This window comes from Chelonoidis abingdonii, chromosome 3, assembly GCF_003597395.2.
Source record: "Chelonoidis abingdonii isolate Lonesome George chromosome 3, CheloAbing_2.0, whole genome shotgun sequence".
In the NCBI taxonomy this organism is placed as follows: domain Eukaryota; kingdom Metazoa; phylum Chordata; order Testudines; family Testudinidae; genus Chelonoidis; species Chelonoidis abingdonii.
Genome location: NC_133771.1, coordinates 103,220,478 through 103,245,580, shown reverse-complemented (window position 1 = coordinate 103,245,580; position 25,103 = coordinate 103,220,478). Strand labels below are relative to the sequence as shown.

General features: G+C 41.4%; 1 protein-coding gene across 1 annotated transcript in view; it reads left to right on the top strand.

The window, feature by feature from the left end:
• Window positions 1-25,103, top strand: part of SAMD3 (sterile alpha motif domain containing 3) — a 101,395-nt gene that overhangs the window by 41,716 nt on the left and 34,576 nt on the right. Inside the window, exons 5-6 of the mRNA XM_032772682.2 lie at window positions 4,536-4,721; window positions 5,110-5,194. Coding sequence (XP_032628573.1) covers window positions 4,536-4,721; window positions 5,110-5,194 — 271 coding nt within the window. The remainder of the gene's footprint in view (window positions 1-4,535; window positions 4,722-5,109; window positions 5,195-25,103) is intronic.

The following is a 25,103-nucleotide window of genomic DNA, read 5'->3' as shown; positions in this document are numbered from 1 at the left end:
GAGGCAGAGAGCTCTGATGTTGTTCCTGGGATCTGTTGGAGCCACTCACCAGCTTAGGAGTCACAGCCCCGAGGGCTCCTACACCACTGGGACCACTTTGGTCTTCAACTTTCACATCCTTTCTAGTTCCTCTTTCAGGCCCTGGTACTTGCTCCAGCTTCTCATATTCCTTCTTCCTGATCTGCTGTCACTTGGCACTCTATATCTATCACCACCGCTGTCTTCTGCTCCTTGTCTATTACCACGATGTCTGGTTTGGCCAGACCCGCCTGTCCATCTGGATCTGAGGAAGTCCCACAGAATCCTTAAGCCCTGCTATTCTCCACAACCTTCTGCGGAATTCCCATCTGGTCTTGGGAGGTCTAGCCCATACGCCTGTGCAGATGTTCCGTGTACACAATGCCAGCCACTTGGTTGTGCCGTTCAAGTGTTGCTGTTCCTGCCTGCATCTTACATCCTGCCACTATGTGTTGGACTGTCTCTGAGGCCTCTCTGCACAGTCTGCACCTTGGGTCTCTCTAGTGTGGTAGACCCCTGCTTTCAATGGATCTGGTGCTCAGTGCCTGTTCCTGTGCTGCTATGATCAGTGCCTCAGTGCTGTCTTTTAGTCCGCCCTTTCCAGCCACCGGTAGGATTTCCCAATGTCAGCCACCTCAGCTATCTGTCGATGGTCATCCCATGCAGGTCTTGTCTTGCCATGGCACTTCTTCTGCTTGGTCTTCTCCCATGTCTGCTGCTGCCTCAGGCATTCTCTCAGCAGCTCAATTGGGGGCACTTACTGTATATGTAGTCTGCTCTCAGTTCCGGGTTTCATCCAGCCGATAGTGAGTCGGCTTGACGCTCACCAAGCCGCGCCCGCTTCTTTCCGGCTGGTATACAGTCTCGCGGTGTTGGACTTGGGGTGGAAACCTCCGTGCATTGTGAGGAGCTTCCGGGTTTTTCACATCGGCAGCCTCCATGTCTCCTTGGCCATGTGCACTATACCGGCAGGTCATTGAATGACCGCGAGTTGGCGGGATCTGCGTGCGTATCATGTCGTCTGTCTGTTTCCACTGAGCTGGCTCTTCAGGACCTGTCTTATCCTTCGGTGATACTTGGATGTTGCTGTCTTCTGCTTCCTCATCGTGGTTCCATGTGACTGCGGGATGCCAGGTAACTTGTGAGGTGTCTGTATGTCTGCGTATGTGGCGCCGCTGGTAGTTCCACCCATCAGTCTTGACTACCTTCCTCTCTTCCTACCATCCGGCCACAACTTCTTCAGTCCGAATGACTCCCGATATCCTCACTGTAGATCCGCGTCAGGTGGATTAGCGAGTCGATGTCTCGTTCATTCTTAGCATACGCTTGATGTCATCCATTGTAGAGGAGGTGGCTGATGTAGTTCACTCCTGAACCTGTACCCGTATCCAGTCCTTGTGTTATCTGGCTGAGGGGGTTTAAGCCATTGCCAGACAGCAGCGGGGACAGTGCATCACCTTGGTATAGCCGCATTGATGGCCACTGTGCAAGTTGCCTTGAGTTGACTTCTAGTGTTGTCTTCCATAGTCCCATTGAGTTCTTTGAGGAAGTCCTTAGTGTCCTGTGACTTTGTATACGCCGACATTCACGATCACGTGTGCGGCATTGGTCATAGGCTTCCTATAGTCAATCCAGGCTGTGCTCAGATTGTTGTCTAGACCTTGAGTCTTGGGCGACTGCTCTATCTATGAGCAACTGGTGTTTTGAGCCTCTGGTGTTGTTCCCAATGCCCTCTGAGCTTGTGCTCATGTACTGGCCCATGTGGTCCTGTAGCTTGGCAGCTATGATTGCCTGATAGGACTTTCCATGGTTGTGGGGAGGCAGGTTTATTGGCCGGTAGTTGGCCGGTTCTGTCCCTTGCAGGGGTCTTTCATGATCAAGCACTGTCCTTCCTTTGTTAGCCAGTTTGGGTGGGAGCCTGCTGCTAGCAGCTGGTTCATCTGTGCTGCTAGGCGTTCATGCACTGCTGTTAATTTCTTTTAGCCAGTAGTGTGGATCATGTCTGGTCCAGGTGCTGTCCAGCTCTTCATGTTTTTGACCCGCTGCTGGATGTCTTCTACTGTGATGGTGACTGGTTCTGTTCTGGGAGATTGCTGTGCTCTGTTCTCAGTCTGCAGCCACTTTGCACTGGTTGTTTGAGTCTTCTCTTTCTCCCATTATGTTCTTCAGTACTGTCAGTTTGCTGTCGCTGGTGCTTGCTGTTATTTGTGTTGTTGCACTGCAGTTGGGAGTACACCTGGTGGATGGTTCCTTGGAGACAGGGCATTTACTTTTGGCCTCCGCTTCTCTAGTGTTCTCCTTAGCCTTGTAGCCAGTGCTGTGAGCCTTTGTTTAGCAGTCTCTAGGGCTTCAGATGGAGTCAGGCCCTTGTTATTTTTCAGTAGCCAAGTCTTATCCTTTAATCTCTACACCCTTCTGTAGTTTCCACCAGCTGACTAACTTCTCTCCGAGTCGCCTTGATCTATCTCCAACCTCATTTTCCAGGGTGGGTACATACTTTGTTCTTCTTGATCGTGTAGCAAGCATCTCCAGGATTACAGAGGCTGTAGCGGTTCCAGTTCATTGGTTTGAGTTTATGGTGGTAGTAGGGGATGTCATGAGGCTTCTATTGGCATCTTTTAACAGACTATCTGATGGTACTTCTCCACTGAGCCTTGGTAATCGCGTCTCGAGGATTGACTGTAGCTAGTTTTTCATTGATCTTATCTCATATCAGCGCTGTGCTCTGCAATGAGGGGTGACAGTGAAGTTCAGCTTCAGGTGTGGGCCGGCTATTCACTTGTTCTTCCAAGTCTTCTTGAGTCTGGGATGTAATGTGGAGTTGGTCTATCTCAAGCTGTGAGAGCAGCTTCCTCTTTACTAGTTGAGCGTTGGTAACTAGCTGTTTCTCAGTAAGTTGTGGATGTAGTCTTTGTCCATCCACAGTCCCCTCATACTTTCATATATCCCCCTCATTAGGCTTACTGTTGTAGTAGCATTCCATCATTCCAGGTTCTCTTGTCCTCGTCCATGAATGGTTTGTTCCAGTAGCCCACTTGGCGACGTCCGAGCCGGCATGACTCTCCTAGTTCGTGTCACTCTCATATTTGAGGTAGGCAGCTGAAGCGTTAGGGGGTCTTTTGCCCAAGGACCCCTACTGGAAAGTTGGGTACCAACCGGGATTTGAACCCCGGTCTCTCGTATCAAAGGGCGGTCTCCCGTATCAAAGGGCGGCGCTCTTAACCACTACGCTATCCAGTTATAAATGAACTATATAAATGCATGGTACACCTACAGCTTGAATACTGTGTGCAGTTCTGGTTGTCCCATCTCAAAAAAAACAACAACATTAGAATTGGAAAAGGTATAGAGAAGGGCAACAACAATGATTAGGGGGCTGGAGCAGCTTCCATATGAAGAGAGGTTAAAAAGACTGGGACTATTCAGCCTGGAAAAGAGATGACTAAGGGCATATGACAGAGATATTAAATCATGAATGGCGTGGAGAAAGTGAATAGGGAAGTGTTATTTACCCTTTTACATAACACAAGAACCTAGAGGCCACCCAATGAAATAAATAGGCAGCAGATTTATAACAAAACAAAAGGAAGTACTTCACACAGCACACAATCAACCTATGGAACTCATTGCCAGAGGATGTTGTGAAGGCCAGAATGTAACTGGATTAAAAAAAGAATTAGATACGTTCATGGAGGATAGGTCCATCAATGGCTGTTAGCCAGGATGGGCAGGTTCACAATCATAAGGTCCAGGTCTCCCTGACCCCTTGATTGCCAGAAACTGGGACTGGATGATGGGATGGATCGCTTGATTGCCGTGGCAATTCAATCCCTTTGAACATCTGTCATTGGCCACAGTCCAAAGACAGGATACTGGGCTAGATGGACCATTGGTCTGACGCAGTATGGCCGTTCTTATGTAAATATATTTGGATTCTGAATCTGCAGAGACATGCATATGAAGTGACCCACTGAACTCATGGGACTTCTAGCATATTTGAAATTAAACATGTGAAAGTCTTTTCAGGGTCTAGGCTCATGTATTTTCACATATTTTTTCTTTTCTAAAACAGTGGCTTATTCATTCATTCTGATTGGAGCCAAATATTAATTGCTAAAATAACTAGTATTATCATCCATATCTGTTGTTTGTGCCAAAAGCTATTCTGTGCATGTTCAGTTGGTGAAAAAGTTTGGTTGCCTTTTCCTAGCTCCTGATCTGAGGCACTGTCTATAAAAGATTTAACTGTTTTAACATCTGAATTGGTTGATTTTATTACATGTTTTGCATGTAACTTTATTCTTAAGTAGAAACTAAGAGAAAGCAAAAAAATAATAGGCATCTCTGATCAAGCCTAAAACACCAGTCGTTTTTAATCAGTACAGCCATAACTTTCTTTCCTGCAAAACTACAAAAACATTTGGCTTATTTTTTTCCCTTGCTTAGTTTCCCACAGGATAAAAAGAACTACATGAGCATCTGATAATCTTTGATATCTTTAACCATTTCTTTTACAGAAAAAATATGAAATATATTTTTGCACGATGTGAAACAGTACAGTGGACAAACTCATATGTTTTGCCAGAGTTTCCTTATGATGTCCAGTGCATGCTAGCAGAAAGGAAATGCCCTGACCACAGCATGAGAATAAGGATTATTGAATTTTTACAGGCAGACATGACAAAATACCTGGAAGGATCACTGTAAGTACAGTAGTTTTTGGATTCACTCTTTTTTGGGAGGTGCAACTGATTGCATAATGAAATTCCCAGATGATGATGAACCAGTCTCTGCCATCTGTAAACTTAAATGGTTAAAGTAATTGATTTAAAACCCACTGAAGTCAGTGGAAAAAACACTCTTGGTTTTAATGATGGACTTTGGATCAAACTCTAAAGGCTCTTTCCATGCATTACTTTTAAGATAATTTCTTCTTCCTTTAATATGTAATTTAATGTAAAATATTTTGGAAACACTGTATCAATGTAACTTGATATCCTCTTGAAAAAAAACCCACCAGACTTCAAATTGACAAAAAGTGTCTAAAATGCCACCTACTCCTATATTTTCTTTTTTATCTGGTTTGAACAGGTATCCAAACAGTCAGCAGTATAATGTTGTCGTCAATGCATTGCTTCAGGCATATCCATTCCTTGATGAGGATGGGAATGGCTTTGTAAGTATCATAATTAGTGAAGTTCTTAGTTTATCTTAAATCTCTATCAAATATGAAACTTTGAATCTAGTTGTTTAGATGGAGACTAATTCAGAGAGAATTAATATCAGTTTGTTTGGTGTTTTTATTTTGCATAGTGCTGCAGCTTCTGTTTTAAGTTATATGTATCCCAAATAATATACTTAATTTTAAGCACCAGCAATTGCATAGGATTAATTAAATTACATGCAGTTTATCAAAGCCACTGTCAGATCATACATGCATAAGTACTAATGAAAAGTTACCTAGCTGTTGCTTGCATTGACTTTCTCTGTAATGTGCTTGTTTAAAAAATCATGGTGGTGATACAACTATGCCAGGCCAGTGGAAAATTGTATTTGTATGGGGGAGATATAAACATTACATTATGAATATATTTGGTGCTACTTCAATGCATTGTGATGATCATTTGTGAACTTGTTTACTATTAACTGTCTCTATCAAGTAGTTATTGTGTTCATGTATTTTTAAATATGGCAGGAGGAAGTACATTTGGAGAAAATAGCTCAGTAGACCACTGCTAGGGCTCTCATGTGGTTACAGCAGGAAACAGAGTGCAAGGAGGAGACACTGTTAGGTTTGGATGTAATTTTTCATTTTCAGGGTCCAGAAAACAGATCTGCAATCTGAAAAGATAATGTTCAGGCCTGTTGACTTCACATCATTGCCTTGCCATGTGATACAGCACCTAGTAAGACTGTCGATGGTAAGGGGGGGGATTACTGTAAGAGACACATACATGTCCTCCACAGAGTTATTGCAGAAAATGCAATCTAAGGAAAAATGTGGTGAATATCCCAATTCTCCTTCCAGCCTGGGCATTGTGAAAGGGAAGTATCACACTGAAGTAAGCAAACTCCCCATCCTGGGAAGGAAAGGCGAGGTAGAGCATAAATGAGCTATATTCTACCCTTATTTTTTCTCAAAATTCCTGTTGAGAACCCCCAATAGGAGTTTCATGCCTGGGTCATTGGAATGACATGACCCTGTTTGTAAAGACTGACTAGATTTCATTTGTGAGTGTTTCTAAGGTCCCATTTATAGAACTTCATTTTAGGAAAAATTGTGTTTGAATGTGGCTCTGAAAGCAGATTTCCCTAGCAAATGTAGATGTGGCTAAACTGCTATACATCATTTTATAAAACTGTTGTTTGTCAGATCATTCATCCCTTTCTGCATTGGCTGGGGACATTGCATTAGAAGACTGCTAGCAAAAACTATTTGGGGAGTAGCATAACGCAGATTGAGCAAGCAGCTAAATGGGGCAGAGGCTTCTGTTTTGGTAATGTGTCTGTTTTATATTTGACATTTCATTCAGTTGCTGGGAAACATAGCTGGAAGAAACTACAAAAGCATGCAAGGAAAAGGTTCAACCTAAAGAGTCACAATCTTGGTAATCTCATATGTTAAAAGTTTGAGTGAGGCCCCCCCCTCACCCCCCCCAATTGATATTTAAAAAGAAAAAAAGGTTCTTTTTATTTGCATTTTGTTTTATGAGCCTATGGTCACATTTTAATGCAACCATGAGGGCTAGAAGTTTGCTATTTTTTAAATGAAAGCTGAGATTCTTCAGTATATCCATGACTCTGGCAGATGGGGCTTTAAAAAAACAAACTAGTTATTGCGAGAATCATAATAAAATCATAAGAATTTACAATGCTGGATTCATAATACCTAAAAAGAAGGTACCGTTGCCTGATTCCTTCTTGGTGGAATCGGACTCAGAAGACTGGAAACATAAAGCTTCTCACGTCACCTCTTATAATAATGTTTTGGATAAATGTAAGGAAATAAAGGAGTTGCTGGAATCACCAGCCGTGCTAACACTGATGATTCAAATATCTTATGAGACATCTGAAACGATCAGATAATTGGATTTTCAAATAAGTGAAACTTGTTTCTCCATCAGTTTTAAATATGGGGAATATACTCCTTTTGAGTATATTCCCCATATCAGAGTCCAAGTTTCTGAGATCATCAGGAACTTGGATAATTAGAGATTACTTACAATCTCTGAAAAGGCGTTGAAAGAGGCTGTGCTAAACATAACAAAGAAAACAGCCCAAAGGTGAAGTGGGAATTTCAGTACTGGATGACTCTGCCAACAAAACGTAAATGTAAAAATGTTTGTAAAATGATATGTCCTGGCTAAGAGACAGATTATGAAAATAAAGCTAAATGTATCAGTGTTTGAAATTGGGGCTGCTAAAATGCATACATGTAGGCAGCAGGTTTGTATTGACAGTTGGTCATGCTGTTATGGGGCTGGGTTAGGAAGGTGGATGGAAAGGGTTCACCAAACAGAGAACCCGAGCAGTAGGCCTCAGGGAATAATAGCACAAATGCTAAGGCTGACAGATAAAATGTTACCCAGAAGAGTAAAAGCCTTTGTAAACTAATCTGTCAAAGACTCTTGACTTCATTTATCTAGACTTCTCAATTGAGTTACAGGAAAAAAGTTTATTCAGTCTTTACATAAAACTGCCTAAAAGTTACAGGAATTCGATTTTGTTCTCCTATAACCAGTGTTATGTGTGTTTCCTGGCACAATGGATTCAGATTCTGTAGGAGGTATTTTTTTTTTCTGTTCTGCAAATGAAATGCCAAATTCCTCTGCAGTGTTCATTAGGTTATTTTCCCCCCATTATACATTGCTAGGTCGCAGCTATGGACCTCAGCTCCTGGAGTCATGCAATGTATCAAATAGTACATTTTCACTTAAAAAAAATAAATAATTTCTACCCCACCTGGTTATCAAGATAAATTTGAAAACATGACTCATGTAACTGAAGTTTCAAATTCGGGCAGATGTTGCTGATAGCTTAATGCAATAGTTTTGAAAATAGTGAGCTGCCCCATTCATCTCAATGGGGTAACTCCAATACCTACTGCTCTGGGATCTCCCCACCAATATCATCCTAGTGGAGAACTCTCTGTATGGCAGGAAAAGGCCTGGCTTACCCGTACAGATGAAAACCCAGATGGCTAGAGAAAATACTGTAGAGATCCCATGCCAGTCCCCCTGCTCTGGGAAGAGAAGGAACTCCTTGACCTCATTTCTCCAAGTGTGTGTGGGGTGCTATTGCCCAGGGGTGATACCGTGAGAGTTTAGCCACAGGGGATCCTCTGTACTGGTCTGGAAATGGAATTTAGATCTCATGGGAAATTTCAAAATTTGTTTCCATTCTGAATTGGAACAAGAAGTCAAAATATTGAAAATTCTCAAAAAATTCAGAGGAGTTTTGAATCTGAAATGTTGGAACAAAAACTGTCAGTATTTTTGATGGAAATTACTTGACATTTCGGAAATGGAAAATTAAAAAAAACTTTTGGAAAAATCTTAAAAATTGAAGTAGATCGATTCCAGTGAAACAACATTTTCCCATCAGGAAAGTTTTCATGCAAAATTTTTTTTTACTAGCTCTAGTTTTCAAATATTGACACTTATTTTGGTGTAAAATATTAAAAAGTGTAACTTAAATGCAATTAATACTTTTCTTTTTTTATGGAGAAAAAGAAAATTTAGATGTTAGGAAACTCAAACTGACAGAGCAAGATCTTGCAAAGGTCAAGAGTGTCTCCAGTATTAGCTGGAGAACATGAAAATAGAATCCTACACAAAAGCTTGCCATTTCTTTTTTTGGTAAGGGGTAACCAAAAAGATGCCTGTCTACTACTGGTCATTTAAACATTATTCGTAATACCAGTCAACGTTTGAGATATCTGTTTTAAACAGATAAGAAAGTTGTCTTGCTCTCTCTTTAGATAAAATAGATAAAAACCTCAGTTTAAAGAAAAGAGTGGCTTAAAGCTACTAAATGCAAAGCTATAACCCTGTAATCCATTAGTGAAGAGCTTTGAGCTACTTTTAGAATGGAACACAAGTTTTACCGAGCACATAGGACTGGCTTGGGGATGAGAGGGGAAACCAATGCTTGAATTTTATTTAAAGTCTCCGCTCCCCTTCCCACCCCCACACGCTCCCTCCAATAGTCCTTCCTCTTACTTGAAAGATATATCCAAAGTCACGTGGAACACTTGAAAAAAAATCTAACTTTTTAAACATGAGATAAATGATGGGAATTTCTGGTCTATGGTATATAAAAAGTGTTAGAATAAACAGGATTTATATAAGAACAACAAATGGCTTTAAGGACATTGTATTTTAGGGAAAAACTAGTTCTGAATGCTTCAAACCTATTAAAATTTTTAACACAAACATGATTAGTTTGTGTGGATATGCCCTAATACTTTCTACTCTTTATTTAAAAAGAATCCTTAAAGTCACTTTGTATACTAGTTTTTATTCCTATCAAAGAAAAAAATACAAGTTAAGCACAGTGGAAAAGCAGCCAAAAACAAAACAAGAAATTGGTGATCTCTTACAGAACAAGATTAATAGGAATTTAATTAAAGCCACCCTAGAGAAAGGCTGAGATTCCTCCCATTAAGAACTAACAAGAAAAGATAAAATATTGAAAACACAAATAATTAACATGGGCAAATTCTGGAGTTGTGATGCTAGTTTGTATTATTATTTTTAATAACTTTATTAAATTTTAAATATATACCCACACACAACTAAACTATTTATGTAAGTGTCTCATAATATATTAACTGTTCGCTACCTAACTTTAGCTATACTTGAAAATATAAATCAATTATTTGTATTACAAAATTTACAAACAAAATTTGTTTATAAAATTCCAACTAATTAAATATAAAACCAACAATGTAGAAAATAAAAGCAAAATTCAAAGGAGGGAGATAGACAAGAAGGGAAGGAAGTGGGTAGAAAAGAGGAGGGCTGCATTTAATAGGATAATTCAGATACTTACAGGAAATAATTTTTCTTGGGTATTTTTATTATATTCCATGATGGCCGAGCTTATGATGTCTGTGTTCCATCTTCAATAGTTGGTCATTTTTTGGATTTCCATTTTTCTAATACTAGTCTTTCAGCAGTAATTAGTGCTCCACTGAGCCAAAGTTTTTCAGGTTTATTCAGCTTCCAGTTAACATTTAAAATTACATGGTTAGCTTGTAACACAATTTTTTTTGATAGGCAAAAATAAACTCTGCAATTAAGTTCGGGCCAAAACATACAGGTATAGGAGTATTCCCAGAGCATATGGATTAAGTTAGCAGCTGCTGAATCACAGCACCAACATTTGTCTGACTTAATGGCACCCGTTTTGAACAGTCGGAGAAGGGTCCAATGCAGCCTGCATATGATTTTCTGTGGGATTAATCTTTAAACGGAGGTCCAAAGAACAGATTGGCAAACTGGCTAAAATTTGTTTCCATTGGTTAGCAGAGAATTTCTTCTTTAAGGAATCCATGTTTAATTCAAATTTGCTGGCCAAGTGTGCATATACTTGCATGTACATAGGTCTTGGCAATCGGTAATATTTGGAGAAATGAAAGCAGTTTCCAGTTGAATCGGGGTAGCACAGGCATCTGGGCCAAACAGATGGTAGCTGGCATGTTTAAGTTGGATGTATGGCCGCTCCTTCTTAGTCTCTAGATTGAACCTTTTAATATTGTAAAAGAGAGGAAGGTATAATTTTCAATAAATTGACTGATGCTCAAAATCCCTTTCCTAATTGAATCTGTCCAGGTGATGGGGTTGTCTGCTATACAGAGTTTTGAGTTACCCCAGATAGAGGCTTTGGTACGTAGAAGGGGGTGTCTCTGGCTGTCACCATGGTTGGTAATTGTTCTTTAGGGAATAGGTAATGATCAGCATGCAGCACTTTGGAAAGGGTTAAAGGAGCCACCAATGCTGCTTCCAGCTGGATCCAATACAGGGCTCTACAGCTCTAGAGAATGACTCGCTGTCTTGCTTGGCTAATTATTGCCTGATGGTAAAGTTGAAAATTGGGAAATCTAAAACCTCTGTCTTGATAGGAAGCTGTAATCTTTGTAAGGAGATTCTGGGTTTGTTACCAGCACTCCACAAGGAGGATCTGAACATGTTGATTTTAGTAAAATTAAAAGGGAGGAATATGGATAGAGAGGGTGGGAGTTCAATCAAAATGAGTGCACTTCCCAGGATACTCTTTATTCTGTTTTTTTTTCTCCAAATGGGGAAGGGCAGTGCCGGCCATCTGTTTAAATAGTTTGCTAACTGCATGATTAACGGGGATAGGTTAACCTTGACTATGTTTTTAATTTCCTTAGAGAACAGGATGCAAGATATCTGAGGTTTGTCTGTTGCCATCTAAATGTCCCTGTAGGAGAGCCACTTCTAACTAAATCCAATAAGATCTTCATTGCTTCTGATTTATCCCAACTTATCTTTGTAGCCGGAGAGTTTACCAAAGTTATCCGTGGTTTGAAGGATATTGGGAACAGATTGATCTGGATTTTTAATAAAGAGGAAGAGGTCATCTGCATATGGAAAGATTTTTGTTTCCTGATTTGATCCCTTGAATACCTTGGTGTTCTGTGATTAGTACTGCAAGTGGTTCTAATACTAGACTAAACAGAGAGGGAGTGAGAGAGGGCATCCCTGTCTAGTTCCACAGAACAGAATAAAGCAGGGGAAGGGGAGTTGTCTGAGATATTGTGCTACTTGTTAGGATACAAGAGTTGGGATTGGGATATAATAGCTGTATCCATGAAATAGGACTTTCCCAACCCAAATTTATCCTTGGTAAGAAACATATTGCTGGTTCACTCTGTCAAAGGCTGTCTGCATCAAGTGAAATGATTGCATGGGAATTTTGAGAGTGTTGATGGAATGCCATAACATTAGTCAGTGGACGTGTGTTCTCTGAACCACGACATTTTAAAATAAATCCCACCTGATTGGGATGAACCATGTGACTCATCGCTTTTCAAGTGCTTAGCCACTGTTTTTGAAAGTATTTTTATATCAGTATTGATTAAAGAGATGAGTCTATAGCTGTTAACACTTTTGCACATCCTTGGTTTAAGTAGAACAGTAATTAAGGCGTCCCTCGTTATAGGGAGTAATATACCTTTCCTTTAAGGCATCTTTGTAAATGTATAACAGCTTAGGGGCAAGAATTTTTTTTGAAACTTTTGATAGAATTCTGTAGGTAGGCCATGAGGGCTGGGGATCTTGCCCAGACTCATTTCCTCTGAATGCAGCCGAGAGGTCAGCCTGGCCTGCTGCTTTTTTGAGATTTGAGGGATATTAAGAGTTTTAACAAAATTATTCAGTTCTTCTCTTCTTTGAGGAATCATTATTGTAAAGAGCCTGGAAGAATTTCAAAAGTTGATCTCTCTTTGATTAGTAATAACCTGCCCTTGTTCTGATTTGAGTGATGCTACTCTGGATCTTTGACCTCTCATTTTTAAACTGCATGTGAGAATTTTCCTTGCTCTGTCCCTCTGACTTCCAGTATGTGTGTTTGAGTCTAAAAAGAGCAAATTCGGCTTGTGCTGACGTAAGTCTATTTACTTCATACCAAACGCTGATTAATTTTCTACAATTTTCTTGGGAAGGGGTAGCTTACACGTTCTAAATCCATAGCTTTAAATTAAGTTTATTCCACAAGATTAATTTGGCTAACACTCTTCCTGTCTGCTGAGTAGGAAATGATCCTGCCCCTAATAAAAGCGTCTAGTGTATCACATAGAGTGGATCAGGATATCTCTGGTGTGTCATTTTGTTTTGAGGAAAAAACCAATTTCTTCTACATGATAGCTCTGAAAATGTTCATAAAAAGAGAGGAGTGCAGTCTCCATTTTTACAAGTCCGTTCATTTTGGGATCGGAAAATTGTAGTATTGTAGTATTGCTGGTGCATGATAAGAGATCATGATAGTGCTTAATAATCAAGTCTGAGTCTACTAGAGTCTTAGAAATCAGGAATAAATCTATTCATGACTATGTGGAATGTGGGGAGGAAGAAATGTAAAATCCTTCATTTAGGGTTATACAAGTGTCATATAACTTCTAACTCCAGTTCTTCCATATAATCTTTTTAATGTTTCTAGTATGTGTTTGTGTATGCTGGGGACAGCCTGACTTATCTAAAAAAGGGTACAACACCACATTAAAATCTCCTGCTAGGGTGACTGATTCAAGTGGGATATTAATTTAGAAAAAACTTGGATCATCTTTATTGGCGCCATAAATATTAATTAGGGTATATATAGCGTCAGAGATCTTTGCCTTCTCCAGCAAAAATCTACCTTCCTTATCTTTATTTACATCTAGAATTAGTAGTCTGAGTCTTTTGTGAAACAATATTGCTACGCCTTTGGCTGTTAAACATCCCTTCCCCCATCTATACATTCCTAATTTTCTCTGCCTCCAGGCCATTGAGATGGGTTTCCTGTGGGAAGATAGCTGCTTTCAGTGTTTTTAGATGAGTGATAATTCTGTTTGTTTTTAATGGGTGGTTCACCCTGTTGATGTTCCAGGAAACGCAATTTATAACATTAGCCATGAGGAGTGCTTGGTCAAATATCTCTTTATCGAGTGCCTGAATAGCAGTATTGCTTGGGCCGTTGTTAATTCTAGAGTTAGGAAAGGTGTATCTGGGTTCCCTCTCACCACACGGGGAATAAAGGGGTGTGGAAGGGGGTCAGGGAAAGGCAGACCGGGAAAGGTAAAAGGTAGGTATGACAAGGAAAACAGAAAAGCTGAGAAAAAGAAATGAAGTGATCATAATTGACCAAGGAGCACTTAAAAATATACAACTCTTATCCAAACTGAAACAGGACCTCAGTCCAGGAGGTTTACACTCCCTGGAATTTGGAGTATAACTGCATTCCCTTTCACTTTACGCCTCTCCCCTGGTTTCATGCCACAGCAGCCTGAATGTATTGATTGACCTTCTAGGCATTCTGCAAAGCATAACTCATGCTGTTGAGGGTGAAATTTCTTTCTGTTGGCAAAGTCCAGTGGAAGTTGTATGCTTTTGTTCTGCTGACTAGTTCAAGTGTGGTAGACAAGGGAAAAAGAGAAGGGCTGCTGCTTGGGACAATTTATTTTGTAACCACTCTGATATTGATATTTTAAGAGTATGTTATGGGTGTCTAGGACTTTGGATGGGTACACTTTGAGGTTGAGTTTCTTTTAAACAATCTCAAAATAAAGTTACAGTCGTAGGTTAGTTGCTTTTAAAAACTAAATTACAATGTTCTTTGGCCTATCCACTGGGACTAACCAAACCATCATCTTAAGGAAATTCTGCCATAGACTGTCCAGAACACACTTAAAGTGTGTCTACAATAGGAAATTTCTTACCTGTTTTTTAAGTAGTGGTTCTGCTACAAGACTGGTGCTACTATCAACATAACTGTTAATGTACACCTAGCACAAGTGTCTTTACCATGATGTCATCTACTCCTAAAAATGCCTGTCCCTAACAGAGTAGTATATAAGGTCTTAACCATTAAATGCTGTGCAAATCCCTGTGTAGGTAGGTTTGTAGATTGCCTATGTTCAATTATGTTAGCATTTTAAATAGTCTAACTAGGCTTTCAAGTGAATATTTAATGGACTGAAGTAGGTAGGGTGGATATTTAGTTCATATCTTTCCTGGTATTGCTGTTTGCTTGGGGATGGCTTGCAGCATGGTTAGATGGTGAGCACCCTTGCTGTGATGGGAAAAATGATGGGAAGCCAAATTTGGTCCTTTTGATATGCAGCTATCAGTGGGAGTGGTCATTTGAAGTTTGTTGCATAGAACTCAAAGCCAAAATCAAAAACTTGAATTTTGAGGAAGGCGGGACATTTGTCAGTACCCACTTTACATCTCTTCTAAAAATATTAATTACAAGATCAATTACATTTTTTAAACCAGTGACTTTTTCCACTATGCCCCCTTAAGCAACATATGGTATTTAAGTTCTATAACTGTTGCTCTTATGTAATACTACATACACACGCACAACAGATATAGGACTTAAGCAGTAAATTGCATTTAGTAGTGGAGCTGAATCCTCTGTGTATTTATATACACTGTGTACCTACTGTAAACATAGAAGACAGGGTTAGATTTGCAAAGGAACACAGGTGCCTGCCACTTTAGGCATGTGTGAAAGGCACAGACCCACTCTGAAGCACCCCTTACTGATCGCAGGTAGCTCTGCACCATTTTTCTTGTGATCTCCCAGGGACATTTCCTGACACCAACTTCTTGGGGCTGGTTTAATGACATACAATAAATTAAAGCAACAGTCTCCTTTCCTCTCCACTCAGCAGGACAAATGTAGTCTCTCTGTCTGGGCAAACCCAGGTCTTCTCCCATGAGCTCTTTCTATGTTGTTGAAAGTAAACTGCATACTCGATGTCAGCTTCCCAACCCTCTTCCCTTTAGGGTGGTCCAGGCTTCCTGGAGCCCTTTTCTGTGCTACTGTCTGACCTAATTCCTAGCCATTCCTCAGAGACGCTCCTCCAGAACACAGCTGCTGCTCTGACAACCTGCCACTCATCCTAGCAGCAGCAGCAGCTGACCTCTGATCCCGCCACCTGCTTCTGAGCTCCCCATGCTACTCATTTCCCATCCTGTTTCCTTCCCTACTGCTGGGGTTAATTACTACAATTAAACTCCCCCTTCTACAAGACCTCCTCTCCTGATAAATCTCAGGTGTCTTCCTTCTAGGCTCAGTTAGTTAACTAAACTAGAGTGTACTAATAAGGGCTGTAGCTCAATGATAAGGGCCAGTCACCTGTGCTGGTGACAGCGCACAAATCCCAGAATCAGGCACCACTGGTGTTCACAAAATCCCCACTCAGCTGCTTCCTAACCCTGTAGGTGCCTAAATTATCTATGCCTAAATTTATACAGTAAAAGTACCCTCGGTGCCTATGTTTCTGCCTCTGGGTATGTGCACTGCTGCCTCCTTCTAGGCAGATGGAGACCTAAGCCCCAAGGCAATGCATGAACTGGGGGAAGATAGGCACTAACTCAGCTGTGTGGCCTGATCCGGCAGGTGTGCTCAGAGCATGCTGAACACACACACAATAGCTAGAGTGGGGAGGGAGGGCCTCCCTTATAACTTTTAGCCCAGTGGTTAGGGCACTCACCTGGTAGGTAGGTAGGAGCTTCCCAGATCAAAGTCCCCATCTGCCTGATGAGGAGAAGGAATTTGAAGAGGAATCTGCCACCTCTCAGGAGAGTGTCCTAGTCACTGGGCTCTGGGATGGTCTAATGGGGAACTCCCTCAATCACTCTTGTGGAAGAAGTTATGCTTTGGATGGATGGATAGATAAATAGAGAATTGGAGCAGTTGGACTCGATCCTGAGTGATTGCTCTGTAGCTTACCACCAGGCTACTGAGTCATTCTCATGCTTGTACTTTCTCTGTCAGGCCCAGCTACTCTTTAATTATTTGTGCACAGTGGAACAGTGTCAACAGGGGAGAGTGAAGGAACCGCTCACATCAGAACGTCCCGTAGTCTGGTGTTCAGGGCACTCACTTTAGAGGTGGCAGATCCTTATTCAAATTCTCTCTCCCCCTCAAATACAGGGGAGATTTGAGCTGGGGGTCATTCCAGGTGAGTGCCCTAACCACAGGGCTAGAAGTTCTGAGGAAAGCGCTCTCCTTCCTCCCTGGCTTCTTGCAAAAACATAAGCCCTGGACTCCAGGAGAGGGTTCACAGCTGAGAATCCCAAGCAGAGAGAGGCATCTCCCTCCAGCCTGGATTTAGGCACTGAACTCCCTGAGCAGGGCTTAGGACACATTCCTCTCCTCAGCATCTCCCATTGGTTAGTGTAGGCGGCTCCCCATTCAGTGTGCTGGCTTTTGTGAATTTCGTTCTTAGGCGCCTGTCTCTTCATTGTATAGGAAGCATGAGTGCCTAATTCAGGCTTTGTGAATCCCAGGGATGTTCTAGTCACCTAAAAGGCGTGGAATGCTCAGTGTCACAATCATTAAGTCCCTTTGTAAATCTAGCCCATAGAATCTGTAAATAAATATCCATTTAATATTTCCACAGGTTGTTAATGTTAACCTCTGCACCAAAATACTGTACATCTGATGTGGGAGTGGGAGGGCAGAATCGGAAAGCCAGTGATAATATTTTCCCTCATAGTAGGTGCAGCATTCAGAATAGAATTAAAAAAAAAATTTAGCACTTTTTGTACAGTTCTGTTCTATCTGCGGTATCCTTTTAGAGGGCTTAAAGGCAGCCTTTTGAAAAGATCTGGATATGAGCAGTTAATGACCTCCGTTTCAGTTTACTTTAGCCAGTTTCTACGAAACAACTTATATACCAAATCAAACTTCAAAAAGCAAATAATTGTTTTATCAAATGTAATTTTGGGGCGGAGAGGAACTGAGAGCGTGTATAAATGCCTACCTTCTGTATAAGAATCCTCCCGCAAAGTTCAGCATTACACAGCAGCACTAGCGCAGTGAAACCCTGAATCTCATTGTTGACATTTTTGGTTATGTAACTGTTGCATACAAAATGATTATTCTTTAGTAAATTGCTACATTTAATCTGCCCATAATCCTTTCCCTCCTGTGTCAGATACACAGAGTAATCCTTGTTCTCGTCCGATGAACATGGCAAATCTTCTTGTTTTTGTGGTGTTAGTAAAATAAAGTGACCCACTGGGCTACCGGTTAACTCCATTTAAGAATGGCAAGACAGATGCCTCCACTTGCTCTCCAGAACACAACTCACTGACTGCCGCCACTTGGGAAGCAGGATAAATATATGTAATGGCAATCTTATCTCAACTGATGAAACAGTTTGTGTGAGGAGGGTTTTGCAGAAGCTTATGGGAATCCTATTACAGAAATAGATTTAGCTAAAGTCTTAATGTATGTGAGGATGAAATATCTAAGTGTTTTGAACTTTGAATTTGAGAGATTTAAAGCTCTACATAGGTGGCTGCTGAAAAATCAGCTTAAAGATATCTCCAAGACAAAGATGAGGTTAAAAGAAAAATCTGCAAAATATTTAAAACTGGCAGAACAATGTATGTTAAATATATCATGTCCCAAAAATATTTATTTAATATCAGAGATTAAATATACTTTATAAGTACTAAATTCAGTATTATTTGGCTTTTTTTTTTTTTTTTTTTTTTTAAAGATATTTTCACAACATTCTCTGGGCACATGAACACAAGCAGGTTGACTATTTGATACTAAATATAAATACTTATGGCCAGGCTTCTAAGGATGCAGATAGAGGGATTTTCAAAAGCATATAGATGTTGCAATTAATGAGAATTAGGTGCCTGTGCAGTTTTGAAAATCCCACTAGATACCTAAATACTTTTAAAAAATCTGACTCTTAACCCTCAAATTGAGCTGTTAGCATATGGATGTAGATATGCACAGGGCAAAAGCCCGAGTGAACAGAAGGACTATATTCTTAACCCTGAAGTTCAAGTCAATCAATATCTCACCAATAGGGGAGATCAGTTCCAAAGTCAAAAGCTATTATATGTTGAAGTCTAGGTGAAGACTAAATGCCTGGTTGAATGTCTTAAAGAAAAGGAAAAAACGCAACAACCCCCTGACCCCTTTTTTGACTAACAGAACCAAATGAATGTGAATATGTTAGCAAAAAACCCTGCTTCCTTTCATTTTGCTACTGTTCACTGGTCATTCTGTGGCAATTGCTCTATAGATAAAGTTGCAACTGCATTTCCATTATAAGCTGATTTTTGGCTTCTTTCCCCCTTTCCTTCTGTCAAGCTGTCTGGAGTAGCTCATGACCAGGAGTGCCAATGCATGGCAGACAGTTACAAACCAGGTGCAAACCCCAAACTGGTTGTGAGCTCTATACTTAGATTTTACCAACCAGGTATCAAGTGTGAACTCCTCAGGTAATACAACAGCCTTAACATGGAGTCACAGACCGTCCCTTGGGTACTCTGGTCTATCTTGCCACTCAGGCAAGTCTGCCTTTATGATAGATGGTCTCTTATATCACAAGTCACAACAATATTCACATTACTTTCAGTCCCAAAGGACCAGTCACTCACCTCATCATCTGTACCTCAGATCTCACACTAAAGACAATGCTTATAGCCAATTCTATAATAAACTAACTAAAGATTTATTAACTAGGGGCAGGAAATGAGTTATTTACAAGGTTAAAGCAGGTAAACATGCACATACAAATGGGTTAGTCTTAGGCCTGGTCTACCTTGGGGGTGCTGAGGGGGTCAGTGTAAGATATGCAACTTCAGCTACGAGAATAGCATAGCTGAAGTTGACGTATCTTATTTCAACTTACCTCCCGTCCTCACGGTGCGGGATCGACGGCTGCGGCTCCCCCATCAATCCTGCTTCTGCCTCTCGCCCTGGTGGAGTTCCAGAGTCAATGGGGAACACATTCGGGGATCGATTTATCGCATCTAGAATAGAGACGATAAATCAATCCCTGATAGATCGATCATTACCCGCTGATGCAGCGGGTAGTGTAGACATACCCTTAGTTTCAAAAAGTAATAGAAGCCGTTGTATTGAGCAAGCTCTGTTTGCCCTTTAGGATTAACCGAAGCTAAACATCTGGCGATCCCTTACTTATGCTTAGAAATCTTGTCCTGTCCCCAAAGTCCAAGCAGCATAGGGGATAACCATTTCTTCTTGAAAGGGATCTTTATTCCTTTCTGCGAGAGCTCAAAATGATGGGAGGAAGGTTTGTTCAGTCTTCTCTTCATGGGTGTGGAATGGACGATCAGCAAAGTCTTTTGTCCACTGTTGTTTCACAATGGCTGGTCAGATATCTATGGGCCTTTGTTTGCTGGGGCAGAGATAACACCTCTTGTGGTAAACTAGTATTTCACAATCAGTAATGCTTCTCTCTTGAGGGGTTTACAGTTTTAGAGCAAACACTTAAATATTACCTAATAGTGTGGGATACAGATATTACAAGTGAGATTAATGCATGCAGCAACTCGCAAACATTTCATAAAGTCCAAACACTAAATACATCTTTAGAAATCTAATACCTATTTTAACAATTCTAACACTCATCTCTGTGTTAGTATTGTTAAAATAGATATTAGCAGAGATGTTTCGTGAGCCAGACTGATCTCCAGCTATGCATTTGTCAGTGTTCAGTGACGCTTAGGGGCCTTGACATGAGCTGGCACCTGGCCTGCCAGTGTCACACATCTCCCAAAATTAGCCAGAAAAGGTAATATTGGCCTGAAAGTAGAAAAGTTAGGATGGGGGCCAAGGAAGATATTTTTCTACCAAATCTGAAGTGAATCAGACAAATGGTTCCTAAATTATAACCTAAAGATAAAGGTGTTCACCAGAGCTGGGAAAGTTCTTTACTGGGTTTCTTGTTTGCCACTTTTCAGGTGAAAAATGGAACTTAGTTTACTGGATTCCCTTAGCTGAGATCTGATGCCCAGCCCCCAATCGGTTACTTAGCCCTGGTCTACCCTACAGAGTTAGGATCGAGGTAAGGCAGCTTACATTGACCTAACTCTGTAAGCATCTATGCTAAAATGTTGCTCTGCCAACGTAACTCGCCTGCTATACCAATTTATTAATTCCACCTCCATGAGAGGCATAGCACTTTGGTCGACGTAGTTAAATTGATGCAGTGTCAATATAGACACTGTGTTGCTTACATCAACTGTTTCTGCGTTTCAGAAGCCATCCCATAATGCCACACACTGACAGTTAAATTGGTGCAAGCTCTCCTGGTGAGCACATGCACTGCCAACACATGGAGGGTAGTGTGGACATGCAAAAGTGATTTAACTACTGCAGAGGCTGTCTGTTGATGTAACTTAGGCTGACATAACTTTGTAGTGTAGACATACCCTTTAAGACTACATTCACAAGCTACTATCTTTGTAAGCATAAGCTTCATGGGTGGGATCTTGTCAGCTGGAAAAAAAATAATTCTCCCATCGAACAGCTCATGCACCTCCTAAAGCTCATGAAGTTCTCCGCTCCTGCAGCCCTGAGCACATGAAAGTTGTGAACAAGAGGATATGCGTATATGTTTATATGCCACTGTAATTGCTACCACCACATCGGAGGTAGCCCATAGGAAAAAGGTGAATGAGCTCCGAGTTCCTCTTCTCTCCACCCAACTTCAGGTCTCATCTTAAAATCCTCCAGTGGTTCTCTGTGGATTATAGAAGTAGGACCACAGGAGGTTTGTTGGGTGGAAAAGGCAAGAAGTTAGTGGTTGTCCACTGACTTTTCTTGAGCACCCTTCTCCCTACTTGCATGTCTCTGTTCCTGGCAGCCCTTCCCCATTACCTGATCTCTGGTATGGCATCGTGGGGAAATGGGACTCTGGGAGAAATGGTGTAGTAATTGGGACCTATTCCAGTTGTGACCTGACCTGTGGGAAAGGGGATAGAAATTGATAAAATGGTTCTATTACCTGTAATAACAGAGGGCATGTGGAGGCAGAGGGCTATTGGGGAGAAATGGAGACGTGGGGGGGTGGATCCTTGCTGAGGAGAAGAGGGAGGCTGCCAACAGCTCAGAGTTGGTGGAACGGTGGGAGCATTTAGAAGCAGATCAGCATGCCTGAAGAAAGCAAGAAAATATATAGTCTGTTAATGTTTAGGTACCAAATTACTTAGTTGGCTTTACACTGTGTGTGCCTGATGTGCTTGTGTGACTACACAGCTTTTCTCTGATGGGATCTACCATTAACAAAACACTTGTAAACTCATGTTACAGCAACCATTTCTACCTCAACCTTAACTATACTGTCTTAACTAGCTCGAGCATAATAAAGCAATCCTCTGGAAGTTTGGCTGTGAGAGTATTGTACTGCATTGTCGAGAAAATTGACTTGCACTGGAAAATTTCCATGTAGCACAAGAACATTACGCAAAATTCTCTTCTGCAAGCATCAAGTGCATCACTCTATTGAGGACCTAAAAATATTATTGATGACTCACTTCTCTGAGAAAACAGAACAATTTCCCACTGTAAACATGGGAGATGAAGAGAGAATATTCAGTCACTTCAGAAAACACATTTCATCTGGTTGCCAGCAAAGACACATCTACCGAGGAAAATGTGAATCAGAATCTGATTCTTGTTGAGTTGCATAAGGGTATGATATTCTACAGTTCAATTACAGTCCATGTCACTTTTGATTCATTGTCCACTTATTCACAGAGACTGGGGCCAAGTGATTGCTCCGCGCATACCTATTGTGCCTTTAGGTTGCCCTAGTCTGTATACTGTCTCTAGACTAGATGCCTCCATAGAATCAGGAAAAGATGACAATTATGAAAAAGATTACTGCACTGGCAATAAAATCTTCCAAATTCCTCAACTGGAGAAAGGTATGAGATCAAACATGGTACAAGGAAACTCTTGTGATATTTACAATAAATCAGAAAACTCTTGTCGTATTTGGTAAATGCCAGAAGTGAATGTAAAACTATCTTAGTTGAAATTAGCACTTAGGTTCATATGGTCATGATGGTCTTGGGACTAGACAGGTAGGCAGAGGACATTATATTTCAGTAAAGTGTTTCAGAAATGTGATTTCATGTTTGGGCTTTATAGTTATGTTGTCGTTTAGAAACATGTTAAAGGGATAACTTGGAGTGGAGGCCGTTTAAAAACATGAAATAAAAGTAGATTCAACAAAAGTCTTGTCAAAACAGGCAGGTTTCCCTGTCTCCAGTGGCTCTGCAAGATAGAGAAACATGCTGCATCTACCTCCCCTTCTCTCTTTCTCCCCCCTCCCCCGAACAGAGCGGCAGAAATCCAGGCCACTCTGCCTCCTCACTTCCTGGGAGTGGGCAGCACCTCTCTGGCTCTTAGATCGGGACGGGGTGGGGGAGGGGAGTATTTGGCAGAGTACACAGGCTCTCTGCCTTTCTGGCTTGTGAAATGGACAGAGCCCTTCCCTGAGGGCAGCCAATAAGGCCAAAAGATTCCATCTCATTTCTCCTGAAATAGAATTTTTCTTTATATTTGTTTTCATGAAAATTTTTGCATTTTTGTTATTTTGTTCCTCTTCGAGACTAAACTTTTTCTCAGAAATATGAACATTTTCATGGAAAAGAGGTCCCTTTTTTCTGCCAGCTCAGTGAACTGTACTGTTGGGTATGACCTTGGCCCTCAAATGCTCTCCTCTGCCAATGGCTATGGTTTACAATTATTTTCCTATTTTTTAAAAAAGTCTTTCTGTCTCCTGTGCCTGTGTGAAAGACCCATAACCAGGAGAAAATAATTGATCGTATTTGGGGTGCTGTTAGGTCCACAGAGGAAACAAACCAAAGAAAAAAAATTCTCCAGTCGTTCTGTGTTAGTAATCTTAGAGGAGCACCACTGACAGCAATTCCAGTGGCCAGGGCCGTCCCTTGGGATTTGGCAGGGCCCAGGGCAGAATGACGAATCCGGCAGTGGCTGGGGGCCCCCAAGTCCTTTTAAATTACCCAGGCCCCTTTGCCCCCTTGCCTGGTCTGTTTTAGAGCTTGTCTACATAAACAGTTAGACCGCTGCAAGCTGGGGTGTGAATCTACCGTGTGCACCCTGCTGATGCACATTAACAGTTTGTTAGAGTACTTCAGTCTAGTCTTCTTTGAAACAAGACTGGCTCAAAGTGCATTAATGCAATTTGCTGCAGTCTAGTTTTTCATCTAGACAAACACTGAGGTTTTCCTTGTAATTATAGTATGTAAGTTCAGATAGAAATGAGTGTTTCAGGTTGCTGAAGTCTTGATAATGGCACCGAGACCACTTACAGATTCATGAGTCTGCTCTACAGCCTTAGCTAAAAGCCAGTTGGCTTGTAGCTCATGCAGTAGAGGGTCATGCACTAAGCTCCAGAGGTCCCAAGTTTGATCCTGCCTGTTGGCAACTAGAGGTCTGTCAGTGTTACACATGAGCACTGCTGTCTAACTCTAGATGTGTAGATGCCTAAGCCACAGAGTGATGCACAAACCAGGGGAAGATAGATATTCCTTTGCCTAGCTTGCCTGAAGGGCCCAATCTGGTACATGTGCTCAGATGTCATCTATGAGATCAGGCTACATATGTGAACCTGCAGAAAACAGCCAGGGGACGCCTCACTCATAATTTATAGCCCAGTGGTTAGATCACTCACTTGAGATGTGGAAGATCCCCAGTCAAGTTCCATCTGTGTCAAATGAGGAGAAAGGATTTGAATAGGTATCTCTTACCTGTCAGGGGTGTACCCTAATGACTGAGTTATAGGATGTTTTGATGTGGGATCCCCTCAACTTCCTCCATTGAAGCTATTCCACTGTGAATTAGTAATGAAAGAGTTATTGGCCAGAGAAAATGAGCAAGCATCAGAATTGACTCTGTAGCCTGGTGGTTAGATGTGAGATACAGAATCCAGTCCCCTTGCTCCCATGAATTTTTCAAATTGTTTATTCAAGTGGATTAGCTTTAACAGGAGAGGGTAACCCACATCAGAATATCCCATAGCCCAGTGGCTAGGGTGCTCACCTGAGAAGTGACAGATCTGTATTCAACTCCCTTCTCATTAGGCAGAGGGGAGACTTGAGCTGGGGAGTCTCCCACATCCCAGGTGAGTATCCTAGTCGCTGACCTAAAAGTTATGTGGAAGGTCTGCCCCTTCCCCTGATTCCTTGAAAAACAGCATTGGCAGCTAATGCCAAAAGAGGGTTTGAAGCTGAGAATCCCAAGCGGAGAGAGGCATTGAACACCGTTAGAGGAGCAGGGCTTTGGACACCCTCTTAGCTTCAGTATCTCCCATTGGATAGCCTAGACTGGGAGCCACCGACCATGCTGTTTTTGTGAATCCCATCCAGAGGCACTGTCTCTACTCATCGTATAGGGATCTTAGTGACAAACTCCAGCTTTGTGAATCCCAGTGATTTTGTAGGAACTGGGACACAGAATGTTGCCACGCCAAAGTTTCCTTGTGAAAATGGCTCCTCGTGCCTGGACTGGTTAACCATGGGCCCATGTTGGCACAAGGT